Source organism: Cyanistes caeruleus, chromosome 10 (assembly GCF_971803275.1).
Source record: "Cyanistes caeruleus chromosome 10, bCyaCae1.hap1.1, whole genome shotgun sequence".
In the NCBI taxonomy this organism is placed as follows: Eukaryota; Metazoa; Chordata; class Aves; order Passeriformes; family Paridae; genus Cyanistes; species Cyanistes caeruleus.
The window spans coordinates 1,637,446-1,663,479 of NC_141710.1; the positions used below are offsets into that span (position 1 = coordinate 1,637,446).

Sequence of the window (26,034 nt, forward strand, 5' to 3'; positions counted from 1 at the left end):
CCGTGAGTTCTCCACACAACCTTTTCTTCTCTGGGTTGAACAGCCCTGACTTTTTCAGCCTCTCTTCACTGGGAAGGTATTCTAGTCTCCTTATCAACTTTGTGGCCTTCTCTGGACTCCCTCCAACACTTCCATATCCTTCTTATGCTGGGGGTTCCATGGCTGTGTTCAGTACTCCAGGTGGGGTCACAGAGAGCAGAGGGGGAGAATTGTCCCCTTATCACATGAAGAGACTTCGCTGCACTTTCGTCTCCATTTTATCCAGCCTTTGTTTTTAAATTCTATTTCCATACATGTCTTCTTTTTTCACTTACTGCCCCTCAGTGCTTTTTTCTGGCATACTCAAAATGCAGATTCTGCAATAGTTACTGAACTCATTCTTTTGCTTTTCCTCACAAATTCCTAGTAATGTCACCTTTCCTTTTGCTCAGCACTATTTGTAATCCTGCTGAATGGCTTCTGCCATTACATTTTGTGCATACTTGCATCAGGCTCTGCAGTGATGTCACTCAACAATGCTTCTTTTTTTTTTTAAGCTTTCTGACCACTAAAACTTTTCATAAGAATGTCAAAATCTGTTCTCCCTCCTTGTACTGAAGGATTTGTTTCATCTCTGCTCCATTTGTTGCACAGCTCTTCATAACATTCCTTCTGTTGGTCATTAGTTGTCAGTCTGTATTCATCTTTGTCTTAACTCAAATGTCTAAATCCTTTCTTTTATCCATTGATACCCTCCCCATGTTGCATTCAGGGTTTTTAATGTCCAAGTTCCATGCTGCTCTCTTCTCTCTGATCACTGACCAGGGTGGTGGTGCTTAGACTGTCCTCTCCCTTCCTATTCTTCCTCAGCCTCCTCCTCTGGTTGCTGTGGCTCACCTTTACCTCTTCCCTCATTCAGATCTGAGCCTTTCCCAGACTGTTTTGCATAGGTGCCCATGAGCAGTAATCATGGACTTTGGGTTTTTCTCTGTGTTTGAGCCACTTGAATACCTTTGGGTTTTCCTCAGTTTTAGAAAAGTCTGGTAAGGAGCTATCACGCTCACCACAGCAGAGGAAACTTCCCAGGAGCATAGTGGCACAAACTTCCCAAAATAGCTAATACCTTAACCTGGAGGAATCCACAGACAATTTAGGTGGCCCAGTGCATCACTGAAATGTGTCTGAAAAGTGCCCAGCAGTGGTATTCAAATCAAACACCACCAGAAAAACACATGAACACTGGTGGATGCGTGCCAAAACCTTCACGCAGGCTTCTAATTTTAGGTTTTAACCTTTCCAGTGCCCTGAAGAAGCCTTCAAAATCTCCAGAATCGCAGACCTGTTTGGAAAACATTGGCCTAAATGCTTTACAAGTACTTTACATTGTTAAAAAAGTATTAACGAAGCTTTATAGAAATGAGTAATCTTTAATAATTGGTTCCAGCTTCTCAGGCAGCGTGCAACTGCTTATTTTGAGAGAAATGCTTGGCGCAGCTTGAGAAAGAACAGCCAATGCCCCTGCTAGCAGAGGAATGAAGAGCAATAGGATGTAGTGGCAACTCAAGTATCTTTAATTTCAGACATCCTTGGTGACGTTGGCTTTCAGAACTGGAAGTGCCTGGATGTGACCACATGCATACATGAGCACATTATGAAATGATTGATTGCTCAATGAGTATTTTTAATTAGTATTTTCTTTTTAAATGTTCCGTTTCCCCTCTTCACTCAAGATATTTATGCCACGTGCAGTTTTCATTGGAGTAAACACAGTGCCTTCAGACAGCTCTTTCAATCCAGTGCAGGGGTATCTTGATCCTGTTTTGATTTTTCCCTTCCTCTGACTCATTCCTTTAATCCTGATTATGTCTTCTCAAGTGAGCTCTACATACTCATATTGACCCCAAGAGTTACAGACTCAAGGAACCAGGGCAGACAAGAGGATATAAAGGATAAGAAATCTATTTTAAGCAAAACATTTTTCTTAGGTTATACACTTTTAGATTTAATGTCTTTGTAACAAGATCTCAGGTTATTAATATTTCCTATATTCAGTGAGTGAAATACATTACTGCAACAGACCTGTATTTTAGGAGGTGAACTTGCTGCTGATTTTCTCTTTGCTGTTTACGCTGTTTGGGGCCCTTCTTGCTTTTCCAGGTAGAGGATGAGAAATGGACTGAATGCTCTCATTTCTAATGGAAGTAAAGCAGTTCAGAGTTTTAGCTCTGCAGGAAAATAGTTGGAAGTTTCAATTGCTCAGATCTATGTGAAAACAATTTACATAGTGAAATCAATTGCTATTCTCAGAAGTCAGCCTTTTAATTTTTAATAAATAATTCTAACTGTTTTGCAAAGCTGCAATTTACCTGACCCAAGGTGAAATCAGAGCTTGTTTAGCCTATGAAAATCTGAGCCTACTTTGCTCTGGAGTCCAGAGCACACACTGCTCCTTGTCAAGTTTCAGTGGCAGAGCACGGTCAGCGGCTGCCAAGAGCACACGGCCGGGTGCGCTTCCTGGGAATATCCTGGGGTCAGAAGACAGGGGAGGTTCACCTAAAGGTAAGTATATATTATGCCTGGGACTGATATCCAACATTCAGGAGAGCAAAGTAGCGGGGAGCTAATAGAAGAACTTGTATTTCTTCCTTTTTCTTGGCTGTAAGGGGCCAGAGGGGGAGGTCATCCTTCTAGGAAGGAGAACACAGCCGGTTACCTGCCCACATCAGCTCCACGGCGTTGCATAAGGCTCCATTGAGTACCAGGTAATGATCTTAATTTAATCATGCACGTCCCTGCCCTCGCCTCGCTACTCTGCATTATGGGCTTGCAAGTTTGCTTATGCTAAAGGGCAGAACAAAAATAAATTTCCATACTCCCAGGCATGTTCCATCAGCCTGTGTTGGAGCATGGGCCAGTGTCCAAATACTTTGGATATGAAGTGAATTTGGGCTCCAGGACAGGCTCAGACCTGCTCATGAAATTGCAGGGCGATGACACCAGGGTCCTGCTTTTATATTTGCAGTTGACTGGCTGCCACCACTGGGACCCCCAGCTGTGACAGCAGAGCTCTCTCTTAAGTGTCCCAGATTAAAGATAACCTTGGCTTTCCGTGGTCAGCAGGGACAGGGACACCCTGTTTTGTGTTACTGTTGAAGAGGAACTGGAAATTCTGAATTAATTGGGTGGAGCTGTAGCTCAGGTAGACAAAGATTCTATCTTGGTTAATTTTTTTAATGTAATAGTTCTGGTTTTGGTCGTGTAGGCTGAACACCCACCCCTCCGAGGGTGTTGTTTTCAGTCTGGGAGCCGGCTGGAGGGGCTCGGTAGCGCTCGGCAGAGCCGGCACAGGGGACGGTCCGGCTGGAAGGTGCCAACCCCTCGCAACCGCTTGCTCCGATGCACCTGAAGCTTCTGCTCGCTCCCGGGGCGGGGTGGCTCGGGTGTGGGGTACGTGCTGTGTGCTCCCCCCGGCACCGCGGGGGTGTGCTGCCGCTCCCGGCAAAGGCACGGCGGTGGCCAGAGCTCGCAGCCACGGAAGCAGCTGCTGCTCCGAGGCTCTCCCACGGCCGGGCTCCCCCCGGGGCGCGGAGGCCGCCCTGCAGCGGGGCCGGCTCCGGGCGGGGCGGCAGAACTACAGCTCCCAGGGCCGCACGGAGCGGTGACATCATGTGCGGTGCCTCGGAGGTCACATGCCCCGCCAGCCCCTTTGTTTTGAGCGGCGCTGGCAGCACGACCGGCGGCGGAGAGGCCCGAGCGCGCTGCACCGCTCCGGACCGCACCGCTCCGCGCCCACCCACCCGAGCCCACCGAGCCCGAGCCCGACCCCGGCGGCTCCCGCGGGGCGCAGCGCGGCAGGGCGCGCTCCCGGCTGTGAGTGCGGGGCGGCGGGGCGCGCTCCCGGCTGGGAGGGTGAGGGCTGCGGTGCCCCACGGCGGGCCGGGAACCCCCGGGGAAGGCGCGGAGGCCACCGCGGGACAGCCGGGGCGCGGGGCCGAGACGCGGGGTAGGCCGGCACCGTTAGTCGCCGCGGAAGGGACAGCGCGCCCGGGGCTCTGCTGGCAGCGCGCGGCGGCGGTGCCACTTTGGGGGAGGGCTGTGGGCAGCGCCGGGAGCCGCGGCGGTGCGGGTCCTGCGGTGCTGCTGTTGCTGCTGTTCCCCCCGGCCCCGAGCGGCGCCGGCGGGCGCTGCGCTCCGGCCCCGCCGGGCAGAGCGGGCGGGGGGCGCGCGGAACCCCCGCGCCGCCCGGGGCCGTTTCGTAACGCGGGTCCGCGCGAGCCCCCCGAGCCCCCCGCGGGCGCGGATTGGCCGCGCGGGCGGGCGGGGGCGGGGCTGCGGGCGCGGATTGGCCGGGGCGCGGGGGGCCGGCGGCGGCCCGGGGTGAAGGTGAGCTGGAGGGCGGGACGGGAGGAGCCATTTTGTGCCGCCGCCTCCGGCCGCGCTTTCCTCGGCTCGCCTCGCGTCCGGTGCCGCGCTGTTCCCTGCGGGAGCGGCTGCAACGCCCTGGGATGGAGCCGCCGCGGCTCCCGCGGGCGCCCTGCCAGGCTGGGCGCGGGCGGCTCCGTCCTGCAGCTCTATCCTGCAGGTTCCCGGTCGCTCGGGCGGCCGGGCCGTGCTCCAGCCCGGCGGGCGCTGGCCCGTGTCGGATGTGCTGGCATCTGGCTGAACCCCCCCGGAGCCCTGCGAGCGCTGTGGCCGGGGCTCAGGCTCGCGTTTGTTTTTGTAAAATCTGAAATACGTGCAAGAACGACAGCGATACCAAAGGGGAAGGATTGGGACTTTTTACTGTTTCTTCCACGTATATGGATAATAGTACGCAGTGTGCTTTTTTTTTTCCCTCTGAGGGACCATTTGGTTTACAAAAGGTACATGTAGTGTTCTGCAGTTTCAGTGTGTCCCTTTTCAGTGCTTGTTTTTGTTTTGTTTTACTTAATAATCATGACTCTCATGTCCAAATCGGTTCCTGTTTTTTGCTGGGTGACTTTTGAGGGCAGTTAAGGTATTTTTTTGTGTGTCACTAGCTCGGATTACTATTGAATTTTGACATTCTTTTTAAAAATCAAGATAGCGTCCTACATTAGAATAAAAAACTACTGCAGTTCAGCTAACTCTTCCCATGCCAGTCAGTTCGATCACTGAATTCTTGTTTACTAGTTAATCGTATTCTTAAAGACTCAGACACTCAAATCCTCAATATCGCCTGTAAAACAAGAATTTTTATTTTAAAAAAATCACCTTTAAAACCAACTTCTTGTTCTTTTTCATATCACAAAGAAAGATGAAGGAAAACTAAATGTTGCGTTTATTTTTTGTCATAAAAAGTTTCCAAACAAGAAGAGCAGGTGCTGAGGTTTGCGGAGCTGCTGCAGGCCTGGGTTCTCTCTCCTCAGGGTGACCGCGCACCTGAGGCCGCCCTGGCTCCCCTCACGAACTCCCGGAACCGGCCCAAGCTCAGCTGCAGCTCCCAGGCCTCGGGGTCAAAACCCCGTTGCCGTGGCTGCGTTTCCTTTCCGGGGAGTGCTCGGGTTACTCGTTACCCACGGGGGTGCTGCTGGCTCGGCCTTCCCAGCGCCTCCTTTTCTCCCCTCACAGGCGGTCAGCGGTGGGCACGGCTGGACATCACCTCCCCGGGCAGGCACGGAAGGCCAGCGCAGCCTCAGGTACTCGGAGAGCGCAGCCCCAGGGCGAGCTCGGGCACACCTGGGGACAAGGTGTCGCCGAAGGGCCTCGCTCCGGTGACACACGGGTCACAGAAAGCCGGCTGCTGGCACAGCTGTGGGTGAAGGGACCGGGGTAACACGCACCACGGTGTTGCAGCAGAGGAAAGAGGGGTTCGGTGCAACGCAAAAAGTATTTTGCGTAAGAGGATTTACTGATAGAAAGTGTCAGGGCAAATGTTTTACCGACTTCTACCTGCCTCTGAAATGGGCTTGCAGGGTATTTCTGAGGAACAGCTTGTGTAGACAAGCTTACAGATGGTGTAGGTGAAGGAAATAGAGGAACCTGAACTCGTGGTGAACCCAGCTTAACTCAGAAATACGTGTCTCTGAGGTAATATCCGTATCAGATATCTGTGTTTGGCAAGCATTTTTAGAACCTGTTGACTGGAAGTGTGATTTGTTTTTCCTTTCCAGTTTTTCAAATGGACACTCTAAAAGCTCAAGATCCATCCTTGTTGACCCTTGCTCAGACAAGCAATCCAGTAGATTTTTGTATTATTTCTTTTTCTTTGACCAAATAATTCCCAGTACTTGCCTTTGGGGGGAAAACAAAGTATTTTTCTTTTGCTTTGTTTAAACTTACTGAAGAGATCTGAGTGTTAAACTCTCTGAATGACTGGTGTTTTACAGTGCAGAGTCTGTAGACAGGTAAGGCATGTAAGTACCTCTGCATACAGAAAAGGTGCAAATAGGTCTGCACTGCTGTGCTTCCCCTCTTTGCACAATATCCGGCTCAGCCTCAGGCACAGGTTCCCCTCTGCCTTTCCCACTTTGGCAGCTGGAAGGTGACATTTTAAAACTGCAGGATTTGCAGGAAGGCAACACGTATATGTGATAGAGCTGAACATGTGACGCTGTTACTGATAGGCTTGTGAAATTGTTTTGCTGAGGCAAACCTGCAGAAGTAATTAACTGGACAGAAATTTAAGGAAAGCACATTTAAAAACAGTTCACTCTGCAATGAAGTGGAGTTCTTTTTCCTTTTTAGTATCTTGTTTATGAGTTTACGATATTTATCCCCTTGATTAGTTTTTACTCTCTGGATTTTTTTCATTCTTCCATTTCTTTAAACCATTAGGACATTAAAAAAAAAAATCATTTGCTGACCACTAATTTTGTGATGTTCCAAGCATGAAGAAGACATTGCTTCCTTCAGTGAGCAGCTGTAACCCAGAGCCCTTGTTTCTGGTTATTAATGATTGCATAATACAGTGTTGTCTTAACTTCTCATGTGATGAGAAAGATATCATCGTGAAGGATTTTTACTTAGTTGTTGTGTTTTGCCCTTTCATGCAGAGTCAGGGTCTTGCATCTCATTTTAGGCTAACTTTATTTGGAAAAGGTCCATTAGCTTTTCTGAAATTCACCTGATTTAAATCTGTAATGCTGGAATCCAGCCTTCAGTGTTTCTATTTATATTTACAATGTTTTATTTCCCTTTGCTGCTGCTGCTTTGTTTCTGCCCACTTTCTCGTGCTAGAAGTACCTAGTCAGGTGCTGATGAAATTCAGTGTTGGGGTAGGATTTTGGCTGGTGTGGTGCTGGGGGTGGTTGTTGATGTTGTTTTGTATCATTCCTGTGTCATTCCAGGGTGAAGTGATTGTGCAATACATGGGATAGAATGTCAGCCGCAGATCAGATTGTCCATTTGTGCCTCGTTAGTCTCTCTGAAGCAATCAGTTATTAGATAGGCTCATTGCAACAGTGTTTTTCAGGCATCAAAGTGACAACTGGTCCTATTTTAATGTCAAATTAAGTATTTTGCAGGGTAAGTGAGCCCCAGAGCAAGAATCTACCTTGTAAATTTGTGTAAAAAATTTTATTGGGAGCATGATGGCTCTAGAGCTTCTTTTCTCAATGAGTGAAGGTACAGCCTACATTCTTTCCTGGTTGTTTGTTCAGATGGTGCCTTTTAAAGGTGCTGTGTAAAAAGGCTGTTTAAAAAAAGCATGTTCATTGTGTTCTATATTAAGTGATGACGTGGCCAGTCTGGGACTGGGTAATTGCAGCTCTGAGGATGGGAGCTCATCAGGAAGTGAAGTTGCCGTGAGGAGCTGGTGTTTCCTGACTGTGTATTCAGGGAAACTGAATAAAACCTTGGGAGGCATGAAAAAAATTTCCGTAAACTTTAAAATAATTCCGTTTGTGGCCTTGTAGACGTACAAATAAATATTACAAGCATTTGGAATTGTACCCAGTGCCTGGCCTGAGAGGGTGCTTTGCCAGCCTCTTGCTACCTCAGTATGTCTTGGTGTACATTCATCCAAGTTGTTTTTAAGCTCAGGAGAGGCAAAAAGCCCTGTTGTTGTTGCTCCCACTTCCTGTAGCATGCACTATTTGCAAAGTCAGCTGCATTTTCTTCACCTACACACTTTAATGTTGGCATATGCAAACGTGTTTGATTTTTGCAACTTCAGTGCTCTGATAACGTGTGTGTTTGCATGCTGGGAGGAAACTTTACACTTGTACTTGAAACTGGAAGGTGTTCAAACAAAAACTTCTGCTAGTAATTATTTGTCAGTAGTGCTTTGGAAACAGAAGATCTCCTTGTCCTCAGCAAGTTGTCCTTTTATTCATGTTTCTGGTAGTTTTACACAGAAAAATGTAGTTCATCTTTCATTCTGTTTTGTTTGAATCATAGATTATCAGTGAACTAATTTTTAGATGTTAGGAATGACCAGGTAAAAACTTAAGGTCAAGGTTGCTTGTTGAGATCATTATTTAACACTAGTGTCACGAGACTTCATTATGATAGACTTCATAAGGAAAATGGAGTGGTTACTTAAATAAATTTTTGCTTTTAGAATTTCAGTCTCCCCACCCCCCCCACACTTTTTGACTAGTGCTGTTATATTAGTACTTTGGAGGCTCCAGTTGAAATGAGAGTCACACTGAAAAAAGGCAAAAGTTCAAGCTCTGGATCATTATCTGGGAAATCTTTGGCTTCTGTCAGACAGGTGATTAGCTGGAGCTGAGATCTTGAGATCTTTTTATCTTGCACACTAATGCAGTACCAGTGATGCTGGGGCATTCAGAAATTGCCACCCAGGAGAGCTGTTTTCTGGGTGTATTTTGCATTTAACACTTGGCAGTGCTGCAGTGCCCTGAGTGAGGTGCACACTAATTTCCCCTGTGCCACCTCCAAGAAAGGTCAACGGTTCACCAGTTATTAGAGTGAGCAAGCAAGTATCTTGTCTAGTTCCTGTGATGCAGCTAAGAGTGTGCCAGACTGAACACTGAGTTGTTTTAATTTTTCAGACCGTTGCACTGAGAAGGAGAACCTCTGCAAGTTTTTCTCAATGACTCTATAGCCAACTGATGTAACAATGGTACTAATATTGGGACGCAGACTGAATAGAGAGGATAGCGGGATACGAGATTCCCCTGCAACCAAGCGGAAAGTTTTTGAAATGGACCCAAAATCGTTGTCAGGCCCTGAGTTTTTTGACTTCTCCTCGGGCTCATCCCATGCAGAAAGCATTCTTCAGATCTTCAATGAATTCCGAGACAGCCGGCTGTTCACAGATGTCATCATCTGCGTGGAGGGCCGCGAGTTTCCGTGCCACCGCGCCGTGCTGTCGGCCTGCAGCAGCTACTTCAGAGCCATGTTCTGCAACGACCACCGGGAGAGCAGGGAGATGCTGGTGGAGATCAACGGCATTTTTGCCGAAGCCATGGATTGCTTTTTGCAGTACGTGTACACAGGCAAGGTGAAAATCACCACGGAGAACGTGCAGTATCTCTTCGAGACGTCGAGTCTGTTCCAGATCAGCGTTCTGCGCGACGCCTGCGCCAAGTTCCTGGAGGAGCAGCTGGATCCTTGCAATTGCCTGGGCATCCAGCGCTTCGCAGACACGCACTCGCTCAAGACGCTGTTCACCAAGTGCAGGAACTTCGCGCTGCAGACTTTTGAGGATGTGTCCCAGCACGAAGAATTCCTGGAACTGGGGAAGGACGAGCTTATTGATTACATTTGCAGCGACGAGCTGGTGATCAGTAAGGAGGAGATGGTGTTCGAGGCCGTGATGCGCTGGGTGTACCGTGCGGTCGAGCTGCGCCGGCCGGTGCTCCACGAGCTCCTGACGCACGTCAGGCTCCCGCTCCTGCACCCCAACTACTTTGTTCAGACTGTGGAGGTGGACCAGCTGATTCAGAATTCCCCAGAGTGCTATCAGCTGCTGCACGAAGCCAGGCGGTACCACATCCTTGGAAATGAGATGATGTCTCCCAGAACTAGGCCACGCAGGTAAGGAAATTCTTTTAACCTTTTTTTCTGCAGAAGGACGTAATTTGATGTACAGATGTTTGATAAATGCATGCCTGGAGAGCAATCTCTTACAGATTATTTTACTTTGCTAAATGCTGGAGATGCTGCATTTATGCTTCTGTACTTCCCCACATGCATGTGTCGCAAGAATGTGCATAAATGAGTCTTTTGCACAGAGCACTTCTTGCTCTAAAAAAAGGTAAGTGAAGTTGTATTACCTTGCAAGTAAAATAGTTTCTGAAGGTTAATGTTTGCTAGGGGAGATCTTAAGGTGCTTCATATAATAGCAGTGTCTTGAAGAGAGCTTACTTGTGCTGTGGCAGGTGAACCAGCTTTCTTTTGGTAACAAAGTCATGTAAATGTACAGCACACCACAAAGTATGTGGATGGGGTATTATGTATTCAGAGCATTTCCTTGCTGCATCACAAATATTTTACAGATGGAGTAGCACATGTATTTGTAATAGACAGGAAAACAACTGGTTCTGAACTGTAAAGAAACCAAATATTGTATTTTTAAAGAATCATGAAACAGTTCCTGAAGTATTTCATGCTCATTCGGTGACATTTTAATAATTCAGAATTGCTGCTGCTTAATAATGTGTTACACAAATAGGTGACTGAGGTTGCAAGAAGAAATGAGGAAGAATCCATTAGTGGCATTTATGAGCAATGGCTATTATGATTCTTCTTTTCCTTAAAAATATTTTCCCAGCCTCCTGTCAACGATAGTTTATAGTTAACTGCAGCTGATTTGAGCAGTTTTTTTATAAAATATGTTCCATTAGGGTGATGCAGTGATGGTCTAGACAAACAGATTGTGTTAGGAGTTACTCCTCTTTGTTTACTCTTACTCGTATGTGGTTGCTTGACAGTGACTGTGCAAGGAACCTTTATTTTTTTGGCGGGTGTTAAAGTCTTGCCTAAGGGGCAAAAAACCTCTTGGCAGTGTTTGTCTTGTTAGTGGCTTTCTAGTCTTCAGTCCTGCCTTGAGAGAAGAAACTCAAAGTTCCTGCAGCTCTGCTCCCACCCAGGCTTTCTGAACTGTGTGCTGCACTGGAGGGTCTTTGCAAGTGTTTGGGAATTGCTGCAGTGGTTGTTTCTGGGTCAGAGGGAGGGACCACGGGAATTCAGACAGTTGGAGGGGGCTGCAGGCTGTAGTGCTTGGTTTGGTGTTTGTTCTGCTTTTCTTACTCAATTGCCTGAGGAAGGCAAATACACTCAAAAGTCCTGTCACTGTTGGGGAGGTATGTGCTTGAAATCCTGAACATCCCTGGAGTGGGGCTCCAGTTTCCAAATGAAGTACCTTGCCTAATACAGGTGATTTCTGAAGCCGAGGGGTTTGTTGGTTTTACTGCTGAGTTTATGAAACTGCAATGGGAGATTGAGTAGGTAGGAGCAAGAGAAGTCATTTACAAAGAGAAAAACTGGCTGGTGTCCCAGCAGGAATTTTTTCCCCTTTTCTATATTACATTCATGGAATAGTTCTTTGTCATTTGTTTCTGTTGTCTGTTTGTTTCTGTTGCCTATAGCAAAAGGAGATCATGTTTTAAAATAGTTAAAAAGGGGAAGGTTCCCCTTCCCCCATGTTTTAATCCCACGTTCTCTGGGTATTTTGGGGGGCTTTGGGGAGGGGAGGGCAATGGAGAGCTCTTTTCCGTTCTTCCTGCCTTCCTCCAATGTTTTTTCTATATAAACTGTTTCTAAAAGGAGACAGGATACAGGATAAAAAATTCCCACACCAGTGCTTTTACTGAAACTTTGGGATATAAACTGTGCTCAGTTGTATGGATATGGATGCACCCGTGGGTGAAATAGGTTCTACTTGTTTTTTCAAATAACATTGCAATTCAGGTTGTTGGGTTGTTTTTTTTTTTCCTTTTTGAAGCTAGTGGAGAGTTACCTGTAGTAAATAAAAGTTTAAAGTGTGGCATAACTATTCTCTTTGCCACTAAGGCATCCTTGACAAATGCAGGTCTTTCTGAGAGAGCCTTGCAGTTATGGACTTGCAAGGACACAGTGACATCTTGAGGCTGTCCCTCCTGCTCTTTATGAGCCTGGCCTGTCCCTCCTGGTTGTGTTGCACACCGAATCTCCAAGCTGACACCAAGCAGTGAGCAGTAAATCACTTCCACACCCAAAACTGCAGGGGCTCTTCCTGCTTTATCTTCAAACTTTCATCAAAGCTGCTGTTAAGCTGTGTGATAACAATACCTGAGTGTGCTCTTTAACCAGAAATTAGGATGTTTATACATTTTAACATGTCCTTTTCAGTTGCCTTTGGAAAGCCTTAAAGTAGTCCCTTATTTTTCCCACTTGGAGATGGGTTTCTACTTCACATTTTGTCTGCTACCTCATTTACTACCCAAAACTGATTTAACAGTGAGGAAGAAAAAAGCAGTGATTTACCAGAATTTCTGTAGTTTGTTTGAATTTCTGTAATTTGTTTTCTGATCTTGACATGTTTTTGAATGTGATCTGTTTGAATGACCACAAGTTCTTCTGTCCTGCTCGTGCTGTGCTGGTCAAGAGGTGTGTATGGAGCACAGGACCCCTGGAAAGCCTACTCTTGGGAATGCCTGGAATTGTGTGACACTGTTGATTGACTTCCACTCCATTTTTCTATTTAATGCACCTGTTCTCGGTAGGATAGTATCCCCTAGAATCTTTACAACCTGTTTTGACACCTGTCTTAGTTTGCTCATACTGTTTCTTCTGAGGGCTACATGAAGGGCTTCCTGTACCTCTGGTTGAGGTCACAGCTTTTCCTAACCTTTGTTTAAATATATCCTTAGTTCTTTTTTAGAATTAGCCTTTGCCTGGATGTTCTTTTTGTGTATTCCTACCACATTTTACTTTTTTTAAAAATGGGTGTGTGCTCTGTCATGTGAAAAAAAAATAAAATATGGAGCTAACCATAAAACCTGCACAGTGCAAGACTCATTCAAGAAACTAACTATAATGGAGAAAATTGTTCTTATCTGAAGAAAGAATATGGTCATATAGGTACTAAAATGCTGGGAAAAGTTTTTGCTTTCTTTGGATTTGAAATACTCTGCTAAATGAATATTTTCTTGAAAAACTCCATTACAGCAATTCATAAAGAGCTCACTCTGAACAAAGTTTTCTAGTTCATTTAGTTTTAAACCAAAGATTGAGAATCTGTCACAGTCATCTTGTCAGTGAGTGAATGGAGGGCTTAATTCTAATTGAGAAAGTAATGCACAGGCAAACCTATTTGTAAGCAGTTAGCTGCTATCTTTGGGCTTGCTTCTAAGGCAAATTATGAGTGTCTTGTTTTTATGGAAGTTCTTTTCCTGAGTAAGGCTTTGTTGGCACAAGAACTTCCCCTCTCTTACCCTTTGAGAGATTCTTTTCAGAGCTGTTCCTCAAAAAAGCAAAATCCAGTAAACAATAAATACATAGAAACCAGGAAGGAGCATGACTTCAAAGCTGAGCAGCTGACAAGAGTTTCTTCTGCCGGGTTCAGGTGCGTAAGTGCCGTTCCTCAGACACATCTCATTTATCTCATCTTGTAGAACGCTAGCATTTAGCATTGCTTTTGCCTGTTTACAATATTCTGGGTGGAAACATAGATGGAATATTTCAATTTGGTGTGTGGTGACGAGGGAGAAAGGGTTCATGAGTTTCATTCATGGTGTTTCAAAACGGGGAAAGCCTGATCAGGATTTATGGGTAAATATGTACATAAGTTCATGTTAGGAACTTTAGGGACAGATCATGCAACTTTTACCTTAAATCCATTCATAAGTCTTTTTTTCTTTGTTTTTGAGAGAAGACTACAGTACTCAGCAATGGTATGAGTGTCTGTTCTATGAGATACCTATTCATAGTGGGATCATAGTACAAAGCACAACACAACAAAAAGGCTCATCAAAAATAAAATCAGTGTTGCATTCAGGTTTGCCTAACTGACAGCAGTCCTTGAAATAACTATGTCAGTGCAAAGTGCTTTAATTTTAAAATGCCCTGAAAAGAAAGGAGTTTGACAAATGCTGACAAGAAATTATAAGTCTGAGAGAAGGAATAAAGGTGGTCACAGTTTGATTTGCACATCAAAGATAGTTGGTTGATTCTCTGCATTCAAATGTGCCTTAATTTTTGTTAGATCAGTTTTGTTACTGCTGTGAATATAGAGTATGTATAATGCAGAAGCATCTGGTTAGTACAAGGATAATCAGTGTGTGGAATAGAACTGAAAAGTCTATTTGGATACATTGCAGATTGTCTAATGCCTGATTTATTCCTGCTGAGTTTTAGTTTTTGGTTCTAGGTTTGAATTTTTATTTCAGTATTCCTTAATGTTTCCTCCTGTCACTGCTGTTTTCTGTTTTACTGTGCATTGGCTCTAAGGTCTTTTTGGTTTTCCTTATTTTGGTGACTACATTCCTTCTGCTTTTAAACACTTAGAATATTTAGGTGTTGTAAAGTATGTTTAATTTTGTAAAGCTCGGGAGGGTGAATGAAGACTGATTTCATTGGGAAACAGATTGTTCATCTCGTTGTCTCCAGCCTGGCTTGAACTCTGTTTCTGACCTATGTGTACAGTCAGAGGAAAAATATTATTATAGTAAAGGCTTTCTATGTTATTTAATTATATGGTTTTTTACATAGAATATTGTGCAGTGCAGCTCCACCACTTACACAGGACTCCTGTCAGTGTGGTAACCTGCTGTGTAATCAGACAGCTGGAAATGGTGAAAACCTGTTTGCTAAATGACTCTTTCTTCTATTTTCTTTTTTCATTGTTGTGGAAGTTAAATAGTATTTTTTCTGATTTTCACAGAGTTTTGAAGACAATGTTGTTTGGCCTCCATGTACTAATAAACATCTCCTACATCTTAATTTTCTGTGTTCACTTTTTTAGATCAACTGGTTATTCTGAGGTGATAGTTGTTGTTGGAGGCTGTGAACGAGTTGGAGGGTTTAATTTGCCATACACGGAGTGCTATGATCCTGTGACAGGAGAGTGGAAGTCACTGGCTAAACTTCCAGAGTTTACCAAGTCTGAGTATGCGGTGTGTGCTCTGCGGAATGATATTCTTGTTTCAGGTGAATAATCGTAAAAAAATCAAGAGTTCTTTCTTTGCTTGGTTGGTTTTTGTTGTGTCCTGTTTGTGGGATGTGTTTGTTTGGGTTTGCTTTTTAAATAGTGTGACAGATCTTTGTACTGTGAACTTCCAGAAGCTCAGCTGAAAATCACTTGCTGCTGTGAACACCAGCCCCAGCACAGTCTTACTGTAAACAAAAGACAAAAATGTTTTCTGGAGTTCCTGTTTGGCATGAATCTGCAGTTTTTTACAGCTGATTCCAGGATATCAATTGTATTTAAAGAGACCAGCTAACAGCTGCTTTGAAATACAGCAAGAGCCTGTGTGCAACAGCAGCTGGGAAACTACAGACAAAATCCCAAGCAGGGTTTTTCCAGCAGCACATTGTCCTTTAGCGAGGGAGAATGACAGGGTGCAGCTGAGGGTTCAGACAGCAGGCTCTGTGTGTTGGTTTAAGCAAAGAAATGGTCTCCTCAGGTGTGTGTGCCTGTGTCCTTTGAACAAAGTGTGAAACCGAGGAGATGCTCACAGAGCGGGCAGAGGAGGGGGTGGGAGGGATGTGCCATGGGCAGGGGATCTGAAGATCGAGGGCATCATCTGGGTAGTGACACTACAGGAAATCTGAAGAGCTTGGGCAAAAGCCATTAAAATGCATTCCAACTTCAGGAAATAACCTAGTGTGATCTCAGCTTAATGGGAAAGGAAAGCATGAGGAAAACAACTTACTGTGTGATTTCATCTTTGAAATCCACTGCAAATTACTTTTTTAGCATAATGTATGAATGCTGGTAGATCCTTATTACATCCCAAAAGGGAGTATAAAGTTTTCATTGCCCACTCTAGAGGGGCATGTTAATAGTTAGCATTACTCATTCAATAATTATTCACATTGGTGTATATTTCATTTTAAAGGTGGAAGAATCAATAGCCGGGATGTCTGGATTTATAACTCTCAACTTAACATTTGGATCAGAGTTGCCTCCTTAAATAAAGGCAGATGGAGACATAAAATGGCTGTTCTTCTGGGTAAAGTAAGTATATTTTAATTTTTTTATAGTGGGAATGTTTTCTGTGTATAAGTAAATAGTAAATAATAATAATTAAAAGTAATACTTAAGTATTACTTTGTATTTCATATCAAATAATTTAAAAAATACATATTTTCAAAAAAAATACTTCAAATAATTAAGGCTCCTTGTCAGTCAGACACTACCCATGGGCATGAAAATCATCTTACTCCTCATTTATTTTTTGGGGTTTTGTTTTTTCATCATTGAAGTGCCTTATTTCCAAGAAGCAATTTTTTGGGAAGCAAAGAAGCATCTGGATTTGCCTGTGCTTCAAAAGTGCTAACAGTTTGTTTGTTAACAGAAACTGATACCACTCTGAATGTCAGCAGTTTTATTTAATGTTTTATATTGAAATTAAACACATGGAGTGTGGAAATGGGAGGTTTTTCTGTATTTTGGAGGCATATGTGTCTGAACATAAAACCACTAGTTAGGACTCCCTTAGTGAAAGTTAGAAAAGATGTGCATGTGGTGTCACTTGATCTTCTTAGAGATGAAACGTGCAGCTAAGCAAGCAGAGGGAAGAAGGTAATCACAAATAATGAGGAGCTCTGCTTCCTAAATATGAAAGAAGAGACAAGAAAGTAGAGTTTACAAACTGAGAGGAGGAAATACTTCAGTAAGCAAGTAGGGAAAAAGCAAAATGCCAAAAGAGCAAAGGTAAACTCAGATGGGTGTTTGCTGCTGTTGTTGTTGAATGTTATCTGAAAAAAGAGACATAAAGAGGAATGCCTTTTCTAACAAATGCTATTCAAATAAGAAGTTTCTACTGCAGTATTAATAATACTATGCTTTGGCATGTGTTTGCAGTGTCATTCCACATGTGACTGAATGGAACTCTTCAGGGAGTCTTTACCTGTTATTTTTAGACAACATTCTTCTCCTCCTGTGTATAATTAAAAAAAAGTGAGAAATGTATCCCTTGAGAAACCTAGCAAATCAGCTTTATATTAGTTTAGTTTGCTGTTATTTAAAGGTAATGCCTACTGTAAAGATGAAATAACAGTGGTTTTCACCACTTTGTGCAGGTGTACGTGGTGGGAGGATACGATGGGCAGAACCGCCTGAGCAGTGTGGAGTGCTACGACTCCTTCTCCAATCGCTGGACTGAGGTGGCTCCCCTGAAGGAGGCTGTGAGCTCCCCAGCTGTCACCAGCTGTGTTGGCAAACTCTTTGTCATCGGGGGTGGCCCTGATGACAACACCTGTTCTGACAAGGTCAGTTAGCTCTGTTGGGTTGCATCTTCTATCCACAGCAAACTGGATTGCTGCTTTAAAACCAGGTCCTGCAGGAGATCGGCTTCAACTGGTGTTTTGCTGGATGGAGTGTGGAGTTGTTCTAATACAAAAAATACAGAGTAGAAAACGTTAATTGAGTGATACAGTGTTAGTGTGGTCTTTCTCATGGATACATTGATTATGTCATTGGCTTCGCAAGTTCTGTGAATTCTTAAACGGGAATGTTTGGAAAACAATGTCAAATATTGTGCATATGTTTAAGTTATTGATATATGGATCTGCATTTACATTGACTCTGGATTTTGGGGGGAGGCACTACTGCTCTGCTTCTCCTTGTGTAACCTGTGTGGGCATGCCAGGCTGTTCTTCAGTTGGGCTCTCAGTCTGAAAGGCCTGTCCTTGTTTCCAGGTTCAGTCATATGATCCTGATACCAATTCCTGGTTGCTCCGTGCCACCATCCCCATTGCCAAGAGATGCATCACGGCCGTGTCCCTGAACAACCTGATATATGTTGCTGGTGGGCTCACCAAAGCCATTTACTGCTATGACCCCATTGAGGACTACTGGATGCATGTACAGAATACATTCAGCAGACAGGTAATTACCAACCAAAAACCCATAGACAGCTGAAAGGTAATTTTTGATGTTATCTTGGCATTAAATAAGTGTACATTTGTTTAACCCTGATAGAATTGCATCTCTGATGCCATTCTTGCTTTACCTCTTCAAGAGTGTAACACAAAACCTCACAGAAGAGAAAGTTTCTAAACCAGTATCTTTCCAGCTGGGTGTCACTGTTAGACAGTCCAGGCTTTGCTTCTGAGCTGTTACTGTTGAGGAACAGTATAGTGGAGTATGATTTTATTGTATAGAAATTACCTTCTGTTGCATGTTTTCATTTAGACTGAAGGGAGTACTTCCTTATAATTGATTAAAGCCTTTCAGTGTAACAGGGAATCCTGAAGGCTGTTTTTACAGTGTGAAAAAGCCCCACTGTACAGCACAGAAGGTGTCTGAATTCAGCAGTGAGAACTCTCTCATTTCCACACATGGGACACTGAGCAGGACTTGAATGTGTCCCCTCAGTAGTGAAGTGTGTGTGCAGCAGTTACATTTCCCCATGTTTTAAAAACACCAGTCACATGCTCTATAGTATTACCTTAAGAGAAGTTTGTTATTTTTTCCCCAGCCTTCCCTCTATTCCTCTGTTTTAATCTGTGTTCTCTATTTAACTGAGTATTTTTTCCATGCTTGCTTTTGAGGAAGAAATAAAATCCTATCTCTGTTTCAAGTAAGAAATAGCACACTCTTTTCTCATGCATTCTTTTTAGTCCTGCCTTTTTTCCTCTCCCCATTTACATCCCTCTTCATTATGTTACTCCTCTAAGGTGCTTCTCCTTGTTCCCATTCTTTGCATTAATAGTACCTACTGTGGTCTCTCTTCTGAAAACCTTTGTTCTCTCCTCCTTTTCCTGTCTCAGACCTTTCAGTGGTAAGTACAGTGTTTAGTTGCATTCCATTGTTCCCTTTGTCTGAGTAATAAAGGCTTGGACCTGAAATCCTGAAATAGTCTTTTCTGTAGGCTTGTGCTGCTGCTTTTCCTAATTTTTATGCTTTCTGCACTGTCCCTTTCAGGAGGGAACATTTATAGGCCAGGCTATTTACCAAAGGCAGTCACAGTGGTGCCCTCCTGCACAGGGGCAGACACACATAAATCAAGTCTCGTTTTTTTAAATAACCGTGTATTCCCCTTGTGTTTTCTTGCAACAGGAGAATTGTGGCATGTCTGTGTGTAATGGAAAAATCTATATCCTTGGTGGAAGACGGGAAAACGGTGAAGCCACAGACACTATTCTTTGTTATGACCCTGCAACGGGCATTATCACAGGAGTAGCAGCCATGCCCAGGCCAGTATCGTATCATGGCTGTGTGACCATTCATAGATATAATGAAAAAGGCTTTAAACTGTAATTTATATTATTTTTCCTTGAAAAAAGAAGAATGAATCCAGTGGTCTGCTGCAAGACCGGCTTTTTAAAGATTCCTGAAGTGGGAATTCCCTGCCTAAGTGTCATATGAAAATTATATCCTGTGCCTTTAGAAAAAGGGTTAATTTAACTTGCCAAACAAGTCTACAAACCTATCCAGAGTTCAGTTATATCTGCTGTGGGCTCTGATATAAGAGCAGGATGTTGTACAATGGTCGGAAAGTTTGCCTGATGTGTGATTAGTAACTAAAATCTCGAAAGCTTTTTGGGGGAAGTGCCTTCAGCATTTGTGCCTGTGTCTTTAAAAGCAGTATCTTCAAGGTGTTTCTGGTTCTGCTAATGGGAAAAATATACAGGCAAGTAAATCCCAAAGAATCGTCTAGGATAACTATCTGCAATTGAAAAAGCTCAATTATAATTCATATGCATCATTCTTACAAGCAGATTGCTTCTACTACCAACTAGAAATTTGTCAGATCATGCATGGGTTGGAATTTAAAAAACAAAACAAACAAAACCACAAAAAACCAAACCAAAACACCAACAAACAAGCTCCACTGGACAAAATGAGAATCTTTGAGGAATGCTTCCTTCTGAAGGAGAAACTGGTTGTTTGGTGAGCTATTACAACACACTGCAGTGACGACTGTGTAACTTAACCCTGTGGAACTTATTCATAGTGTTGATAAATGTCCAGCAAAGATGTACAAGGCTACATGACATGGAAAACCAGTGGGTTCAGTGGCATCACAGTGGCATCTGTGAGGCAAAGTTTGAATCACAGTTTTTACCTTTTTGAATAGTGTGGGTGAAGGCTGAAAGTTACTGGGTTCACTCTTTGCTCACTGCAATGTCTAAACTATTTAAGAAATAAAAGGATGTTGAACTCTGGATTCTCCCAGTTTTATGAATCACATTATAAATTACCTGGTGATAGAGGTGGGGACTTGAGTTTGTGCCCTACATCTTAAAAATTTGTCTTCTGGATGTCTCATCTGCAGAGATGGCAGAGTATCCAGCAAGTAGTCCTTGGCCTTTCTTCAGACAATCACTTACTGTAGCACAGTTAAACTATTGTATAAGCTGCTGGGTCACAGATAAAGAAGTTCTGGAAAGATCCCTCCTTTCACCAGAAAAATATCTGTGGAGCTGTCCATGTAGCCATATGTTTTAGATAATTTTGAAGCCTAGGAAGCGCCTGTATTTTGATTCACCACCGTTATTGGGTTGGAGTTTTCTCAGTAAAGGCATTTTTTTAAGTCCTCCCTAGATTTCTGTCCTAGGACTCCTTATTTCCAGTACATAGTTGTACAGTTGAGGCACAAAGTTCATAAAATCTGAAATAGCACTTGGGAGTTGGAAAATGAATAGGATTGTCTGTGTACCAATTTCCTGTAAATCACCAAAAGCCTCAGGAACTGCCTTTCAAAGGAATTCTGAGGACAGCAGCCAGTAGGGAAGTTGGTCAGTGCCAGGGCAGAAAAACTCCATAAAACCCCTTGCAGAGCCAGCCCTGGCCTTGGGGTTCTGGTCTCCGTGCTTGCTCAGGAGAGTGAAAACATGCACCATCTCTGGAACGTTGTTTGTTCCACTGAACTTTCCTCATCTGTTTTCCCAGAGTATTTCTTCATGAGATGGAAATTCTGACCCTCAGTGAAGCTGTGCCAAACTGGGAGTCACCATTTTCAGTAACATGGTCATGAGTTTTAAAGAGCACTGGGAGCTGCACTTTGGGATGCATTAACTTGTAACCTCAGGAAAGGACACAAATTTCAGTTTCTGGCTAAATACCAAACACTGCTTTGGATAGGGTGGGAATACTGATTAAATATAAGTAGTTGGATATCAGTGATTGATCAGGAGGTCAGTCCCTGAGCATGTACATTCACATTGCCCAAAAAAAATCCCTTGGTAACGTAAGACAAATGGATCAGATAAATTAATCCTTTTCTAAGTTTCATCTGTTTCTGCTCACCAGGTTTTACTTTGAAATGGCAATTTCAGTACCTGTGAATAAGTTCTGTTGGTTGCGATGGTAATTGCCCTGTAACTGATTTTATGTACTAACAGTGTATATAGCTTGTGCCATCATTGTAAATGAAAATGTCAAAGACTATAGGAGCACTTCATCAGAGATGCAATTTGAAAAATATCCTCCTTTTTCTTTGATTTCCTCTTGTTTATATTCAGACTTGTAATGTTGTCATGCTATGCTGTTTTTAAACAGTGCTTATTCTGTAGGTGTAGAACAGTATCATTTAATCTGTGTTTATAATACTGCACTACTCTGTAAATAACAAGATACTGCTTTCCATGGTTTTGAAGATTCATTTTACAGTTTAGTTGTCTTTTCTTAACAATTTATGTACTGCTACTGTTACCTATTTTTGAAAATGACAGTGTTTAATGAACCAGTAAATGCAGAAATGTAGATGCAGGAAACTTCTGCTTACAGTTCTTGAGAACCTGTATCAAAGCTGAACAGTTACAGGTGTGGAGCACTGCTAAATTGCAGTTACTTACGCAATAATTTCTTTAAAACAGGCAGTGAGTTTTTCTTCTTTCTTGTTTACTCTGTAAATAATTTGCACTTATGGCCTGCTCTGTTACAACAGTTATTTTTAGATGTACTAGAAAAGAAGAATTTGACCTTGATTTAATGAAAATGTACCATTTTTCTAGAAGGATGCATTAATTTGGAAGTCGCATTCCTGAGCCACTTGTTCTCCAATGCATTTCACTTACGTGTAGATGGATTCAAAGATTTAACCTCTCACTCTTATCCACATCTAGATGCTTGCAGTTTATGGGCTTGAGCAGCAAGTTGGTTTTATTTTTTTTCCTTTGTCTCAGCTAGGAGAGAAGATTATTAATGTCATCTGCTATAATCAAAATATTTCCATCATAAATGGTAGTAGGTTTGGTAGCTCTAGAGCACCTGCACAAAGATGTAACTTCAGTCCAGCCATATGAGGCCTCAAGCACCTCCAAGTCACACACAAAAAATAAATTCTAAGAATTTTCTTCATTCTGCTAAAGAGAAATGAGTACATATTTTTCTTCTCTATTTTGAGGCCCACTTCTGTTCTTTGTCAGTGTGATGTTAATTGAAAAGACAGTTGATGCTTTCTTGCAACCAGGCTTCTGGAAGGTTCTGAATCACTGATCACTGCAGCACACGCAGCCTCTAGCCCTTGGCTTGTGGCTGAAGCATTCCCTTTTACAGCCATCAGCCACAGACCATTGTCTGGTAATCATGTAGTTGTAGCTGTAGATTCCCTCCTTGGGAGTGGTTAAGTAGGCATAATTTGTGGAATTTCTTCCATTTTATACTGTGTGTCTGGTATGCATTTGGGGATTGGGCTCTGTGCCTTCCCCTCCAGCACCAAGGGGTCCAGATTGTACTGTTATTTTTTAATTTTGATTGGCACTAATGCAGTTCTTATCAAAGACAGCTTTGTTTGTGCTCTGTTGAAGCAGAGATATTAATGCAGATTATGTTGATATGGACCCTTATCATAACTTACTGAAGCTTTTAAAATAGTATTTTTAACATGTCAAAGTTGTGAGAGAGGCTGATGATGGGGGAAGAGGAAATGCTCACCTGGGCAGAGATTCAGAGGAAGCTTTGGTCACCTGTGCTTGAGAGCAAGGACACTACGGCCTGTTCAGTTTCTTCCTCAAAATAGTTGAGTTCACCTCATTATCTTAGGTAAACACTTTGTTTATCCTGTTTTCCCTTGACTTGCTGCAAGGACAGAGTAAGAAGTAAGCCCACTCACTGCCCGAGGCACTGGGGAATGCTGGTCAGCAGAGCCCAGCCCAGCTCTGAAGAGCAGAGACAGGAGAACGCTTTGGAGCAGGCTCAGAGATGGCAGGAGACCCAGAGTGTTTGGGGGCTGTAGTTTGGCTGGGCTTGCTGAAACCAAGGTGTTCAGGATGCTCATAAGTGTGCAATTCCAGATACTGAAACTCAGGTGGGAAAAATGTTTCATATTTGTCAATTCACAAAACTCAGCTGGAGCAATAAAAATGCAGATATGTTTATGGTCTGCTAGTGGCAATGCTCAGGAAAGCCAGGGCTTCATTTTTCTGAATTGCCCAAATAGGCAAGTAGCTGTGGGGTTCTTTACCATTGAAGATGGCAAAACCCAGTGCAAGAGCATTAAGAATCTCACAAGACTTGATCACTGTGAGGCACAACGAATATTTTCATCTGAATGTAATCTCATGTACACAAGAAATTACAAATGAATCAATTTGTTGTGCCCAATTAAGAAAATCTGAGCACCATATACTCAGAAAAGGAGGCTACAGGGTAAGATGGGATTCCTAAGCAGAAACCTGCTATCTAGTTGGGGGCCAAGCAGTGCTTTGGGTTCTGTAAAATATGTTTAGTACACAAGTTTCTTCAGTATGGAATTATTTCAGATGGCATTAATTAAAATGGATGACAATTGTGTTGGCACTGTGAGCATTGCCACAAACCAGCTCTGACTGTGTTCTGCTCGCTGCCTTTGTGTCATACACAAGTTCATGATAATGTTACTGTCCAAGAACTGTAAGCTATTTGCAGGAATATTTCTTTTTTTTTTTTCTACTGTAGAGATCCAGTCAATGCTGATAATGTTTATGTGTGCACATCTGTATGTGAATTATTTTGTAATCATTCTCTGATAGTGCTGTTACAAGTGATGCACATAAAGGCTCTGTGTACAGCTTGTTAATAGTGTAATTAGGGCTTAGTTTGTATGATTAGCTCCAAAGAAAATAATGTGCATTAATTTTGAAAATACTTGTGCCTTGAATTCACCTATATTTTTATCTATTGTGAAAAAGAGCTTGGATTACTCCTCCCAGTTTGTTACCTTTATTATGATTGGTCTTACTGTCCAGACTGTTAATGTCCTCCTAGGAGAAATAAATCTTGCCATTCATTAGTTAGAAGAGTTAAACTTCTTGTTTAGAACATGCCTAGAATGCTTCCATTATTACAGTGCTATGGCAGATTTAATCTAGGAAAATCAGTATTTGGTTTTTTTTTTTTCTATTTTTGTTTCCAGCACGCCTCAGTGACAAAGGACTGAGTTTAGTCTTTGATTTCCTGTCCTTAACATGTACGTTTTCTTGTATTAGTCAGTAGCCTCTGTGATATTTCTGAACTCTCTGAAGTCATCAACCTCTTGTTCAAGATACAGAATATGAAGCAATAATGTGGTGCAGCATGGCAATAAGCAAATCAAGAGATTTGAATGTACTGTACTGTTACTAATTCCATCTGTGTAAATGCTGGACCTGAGTCATTCTCCTTTTGGTGCACCTGAAGCACTTTGGAGTCGGATTCATAGGAACTACTTGGCCATGGAGAGTTTACCTCCTGAACTGTTACTCATATTTTCACCTGAAATCATATTTTGATTTTCCTTCTTTTGCTGAGGAAAACAGCAGTTTTTGTTATTCTTTGCCAGTTCCTTTATTTGCTGAAACACAAAAGCTGTAGTTCCATGGAGAGCTGATCTTGCCCTCAAGAACAGCCTGGTGCAGCACAAATGACATTTGAACAGGAAAGCTCAGACCACTTACGGTGTGCCAGAGTCAATGTAACAGATCTCACATATAACATTAGGGTCTTCAGATTGTGCTGACAGTAGAAAAATGATTTTGTAATGTAGCACAATTGCAATAACACCTGTTATATTTAAATATACTTCTTGCATAATTCTTTAAAGTTTTTTAAAGTTCAGTGTATCTAATAAACATTTGCCTTTTGAATAGTTCACTGTGGTTTATTTAGTTTATAAGAAGTTCCAGGGTGGGGCTTTGTGTTACAAGGAGGAAACTCCCTCCTGGTTTTTTTTTGGGTGATTTAACTTGTTGGATTCTGCCCCTTGTGCAGTCTCTCTCCTTTGATCTGTTCTCCTGCCCCCCAGTCTAGGTGTTTCCCCTGCTCATCTTTCTGTCCTACCAAGGGGAATAAAGACAAGCTGGAGGCTGCACAGATGAGTAAACTTGAAAACTGGGAAAAGTAAAAAGCCGGAGGTGGATGTGAAACATTGGTTAGTCCAGGGTATTGTGATGAGAAGAGAATGTGTGGGAGAATGGATTGTAAAAGAAGAGAGTGCTGCAGGCAGTCTCACCCCATTAATGTGCAGCTGGTGTAGGACAGGTGACCATACAAAGGAAAAGGAGCAGGGAATGCTCATTTTTATATACCAATCACAAAAGAGTGAAAGGGTGTTACAGATTAGGGAGAAGGCTATAAAGGTACTGGGGGGCAATAAAGTGCTGATGCTTGAAACCATTCATGGTGTCAGTCCTGTGTCCTCTGTCATGACTGGACTCAGAAGGTAAAACCAGCATAGGAAATTGGGAAGAGGTACCAAAACATTGGGAAGGTGACTGGCAAAACATGGGTTGGAAAGAATCCTGTAGGTTTGTTCTCCTAAAATGAGAGGCTTGGCCATCTCAAGAGCAGGGGGTAAGGCTGTGGTAGAGCCCTACAGAAAATGTGGCAGGCCAGCAGTGACTGCTGCAGCTCTACAGTGTGGCCAGGCTCGGGTACAGCCACAATGGCTCTTGCTGCAGTGCCAAAAGCAACTTCCAGTCAAGTTCAGTGCTTGCAGAAGCTCAGGTTACTGAAGAAAGAAGTATCTGGGGAAAAAAAAAAATGAAAGGGAATCCACAGACTGCAAAGCAATGGAA

General features: G+C 43.2%; 1 protein-coding gene across 13 annotated transcripts; it reads left to right on the forward strand.

Moving 5' to 3' along the window:
- The first annotated feature begins 1,864 nt into the window (after window positions 1-1,864).
- KLHL24 (kelch like family member 24) lies at window positions 1,865-25,106 on the forward strand. 13 transcript variants are annotated; one of them, XM_023933543.2, is made up of 8 exons: window positions 1,865-2,538; window positions 2,643-2,741; window positions 8,955-9,942; window positions 14,852-15,036; window positions 15,948-16,066; window positions 17,134-17,322; window positions 17,753-17,941; window positions 19,115-25,106. In XM_023933543.2, exons 3-8 carry the CDS (start codon window positions 9,023-9,025, stop codon window positions 19,313-19,315), a joined length of 1,803 nt encoding a protein of 600 aa, XP_023789311.1. In that variant the 5' UTR covers window positions 1,865-2,538; window positions 2,643-2,741; window positions 8,955-9,022; the 3' UTR covers window positions 19,316-25,106. The 13 variants fall into 13 exon arrangements, with proteins under 13 accessions (XP_023789311.1, XP_086699299.1, XP_086699288.1 ...); XM_086843163.1 differs by lacking the exons at window positions 1,865-2,538; window positions 2,643-2,741 and adding exons at window positions 3,640-3,849; window positions 5,569-5,636; XM_086843171.1 differs by lacking the exons at window positions 1,865-2,538; window positions 2,643-2,741 and adding exons at window positions 3,671-3,849; window positions 5,569-5,751.
- Window positions 25,107-26,034: the final 928 nt, after the last annotated feature.

Coding starts and splice junctions, on each gene's coding strand:
- KLHL24 (XM_023933543.2), top strand. CDS start 9,023: ATGGTACTAATATTGGGACGCAGACTGAATAGAGAGGATAGCGGGATA. Junction 9,943..14,851: donor CCCAGAACTAGGCCACGCAG/GTAAGGAAATTC, acceptor TCACTTTTTTAG/ATCAACTGGTTATTCTGAGG. Junction 17,942..19,114: donor AGAATACATTCAGCAGACAG/GTAATTACCAAC, acceptor TTCTTGCAACAG/GAGAATTGTGGCATGTCTGT.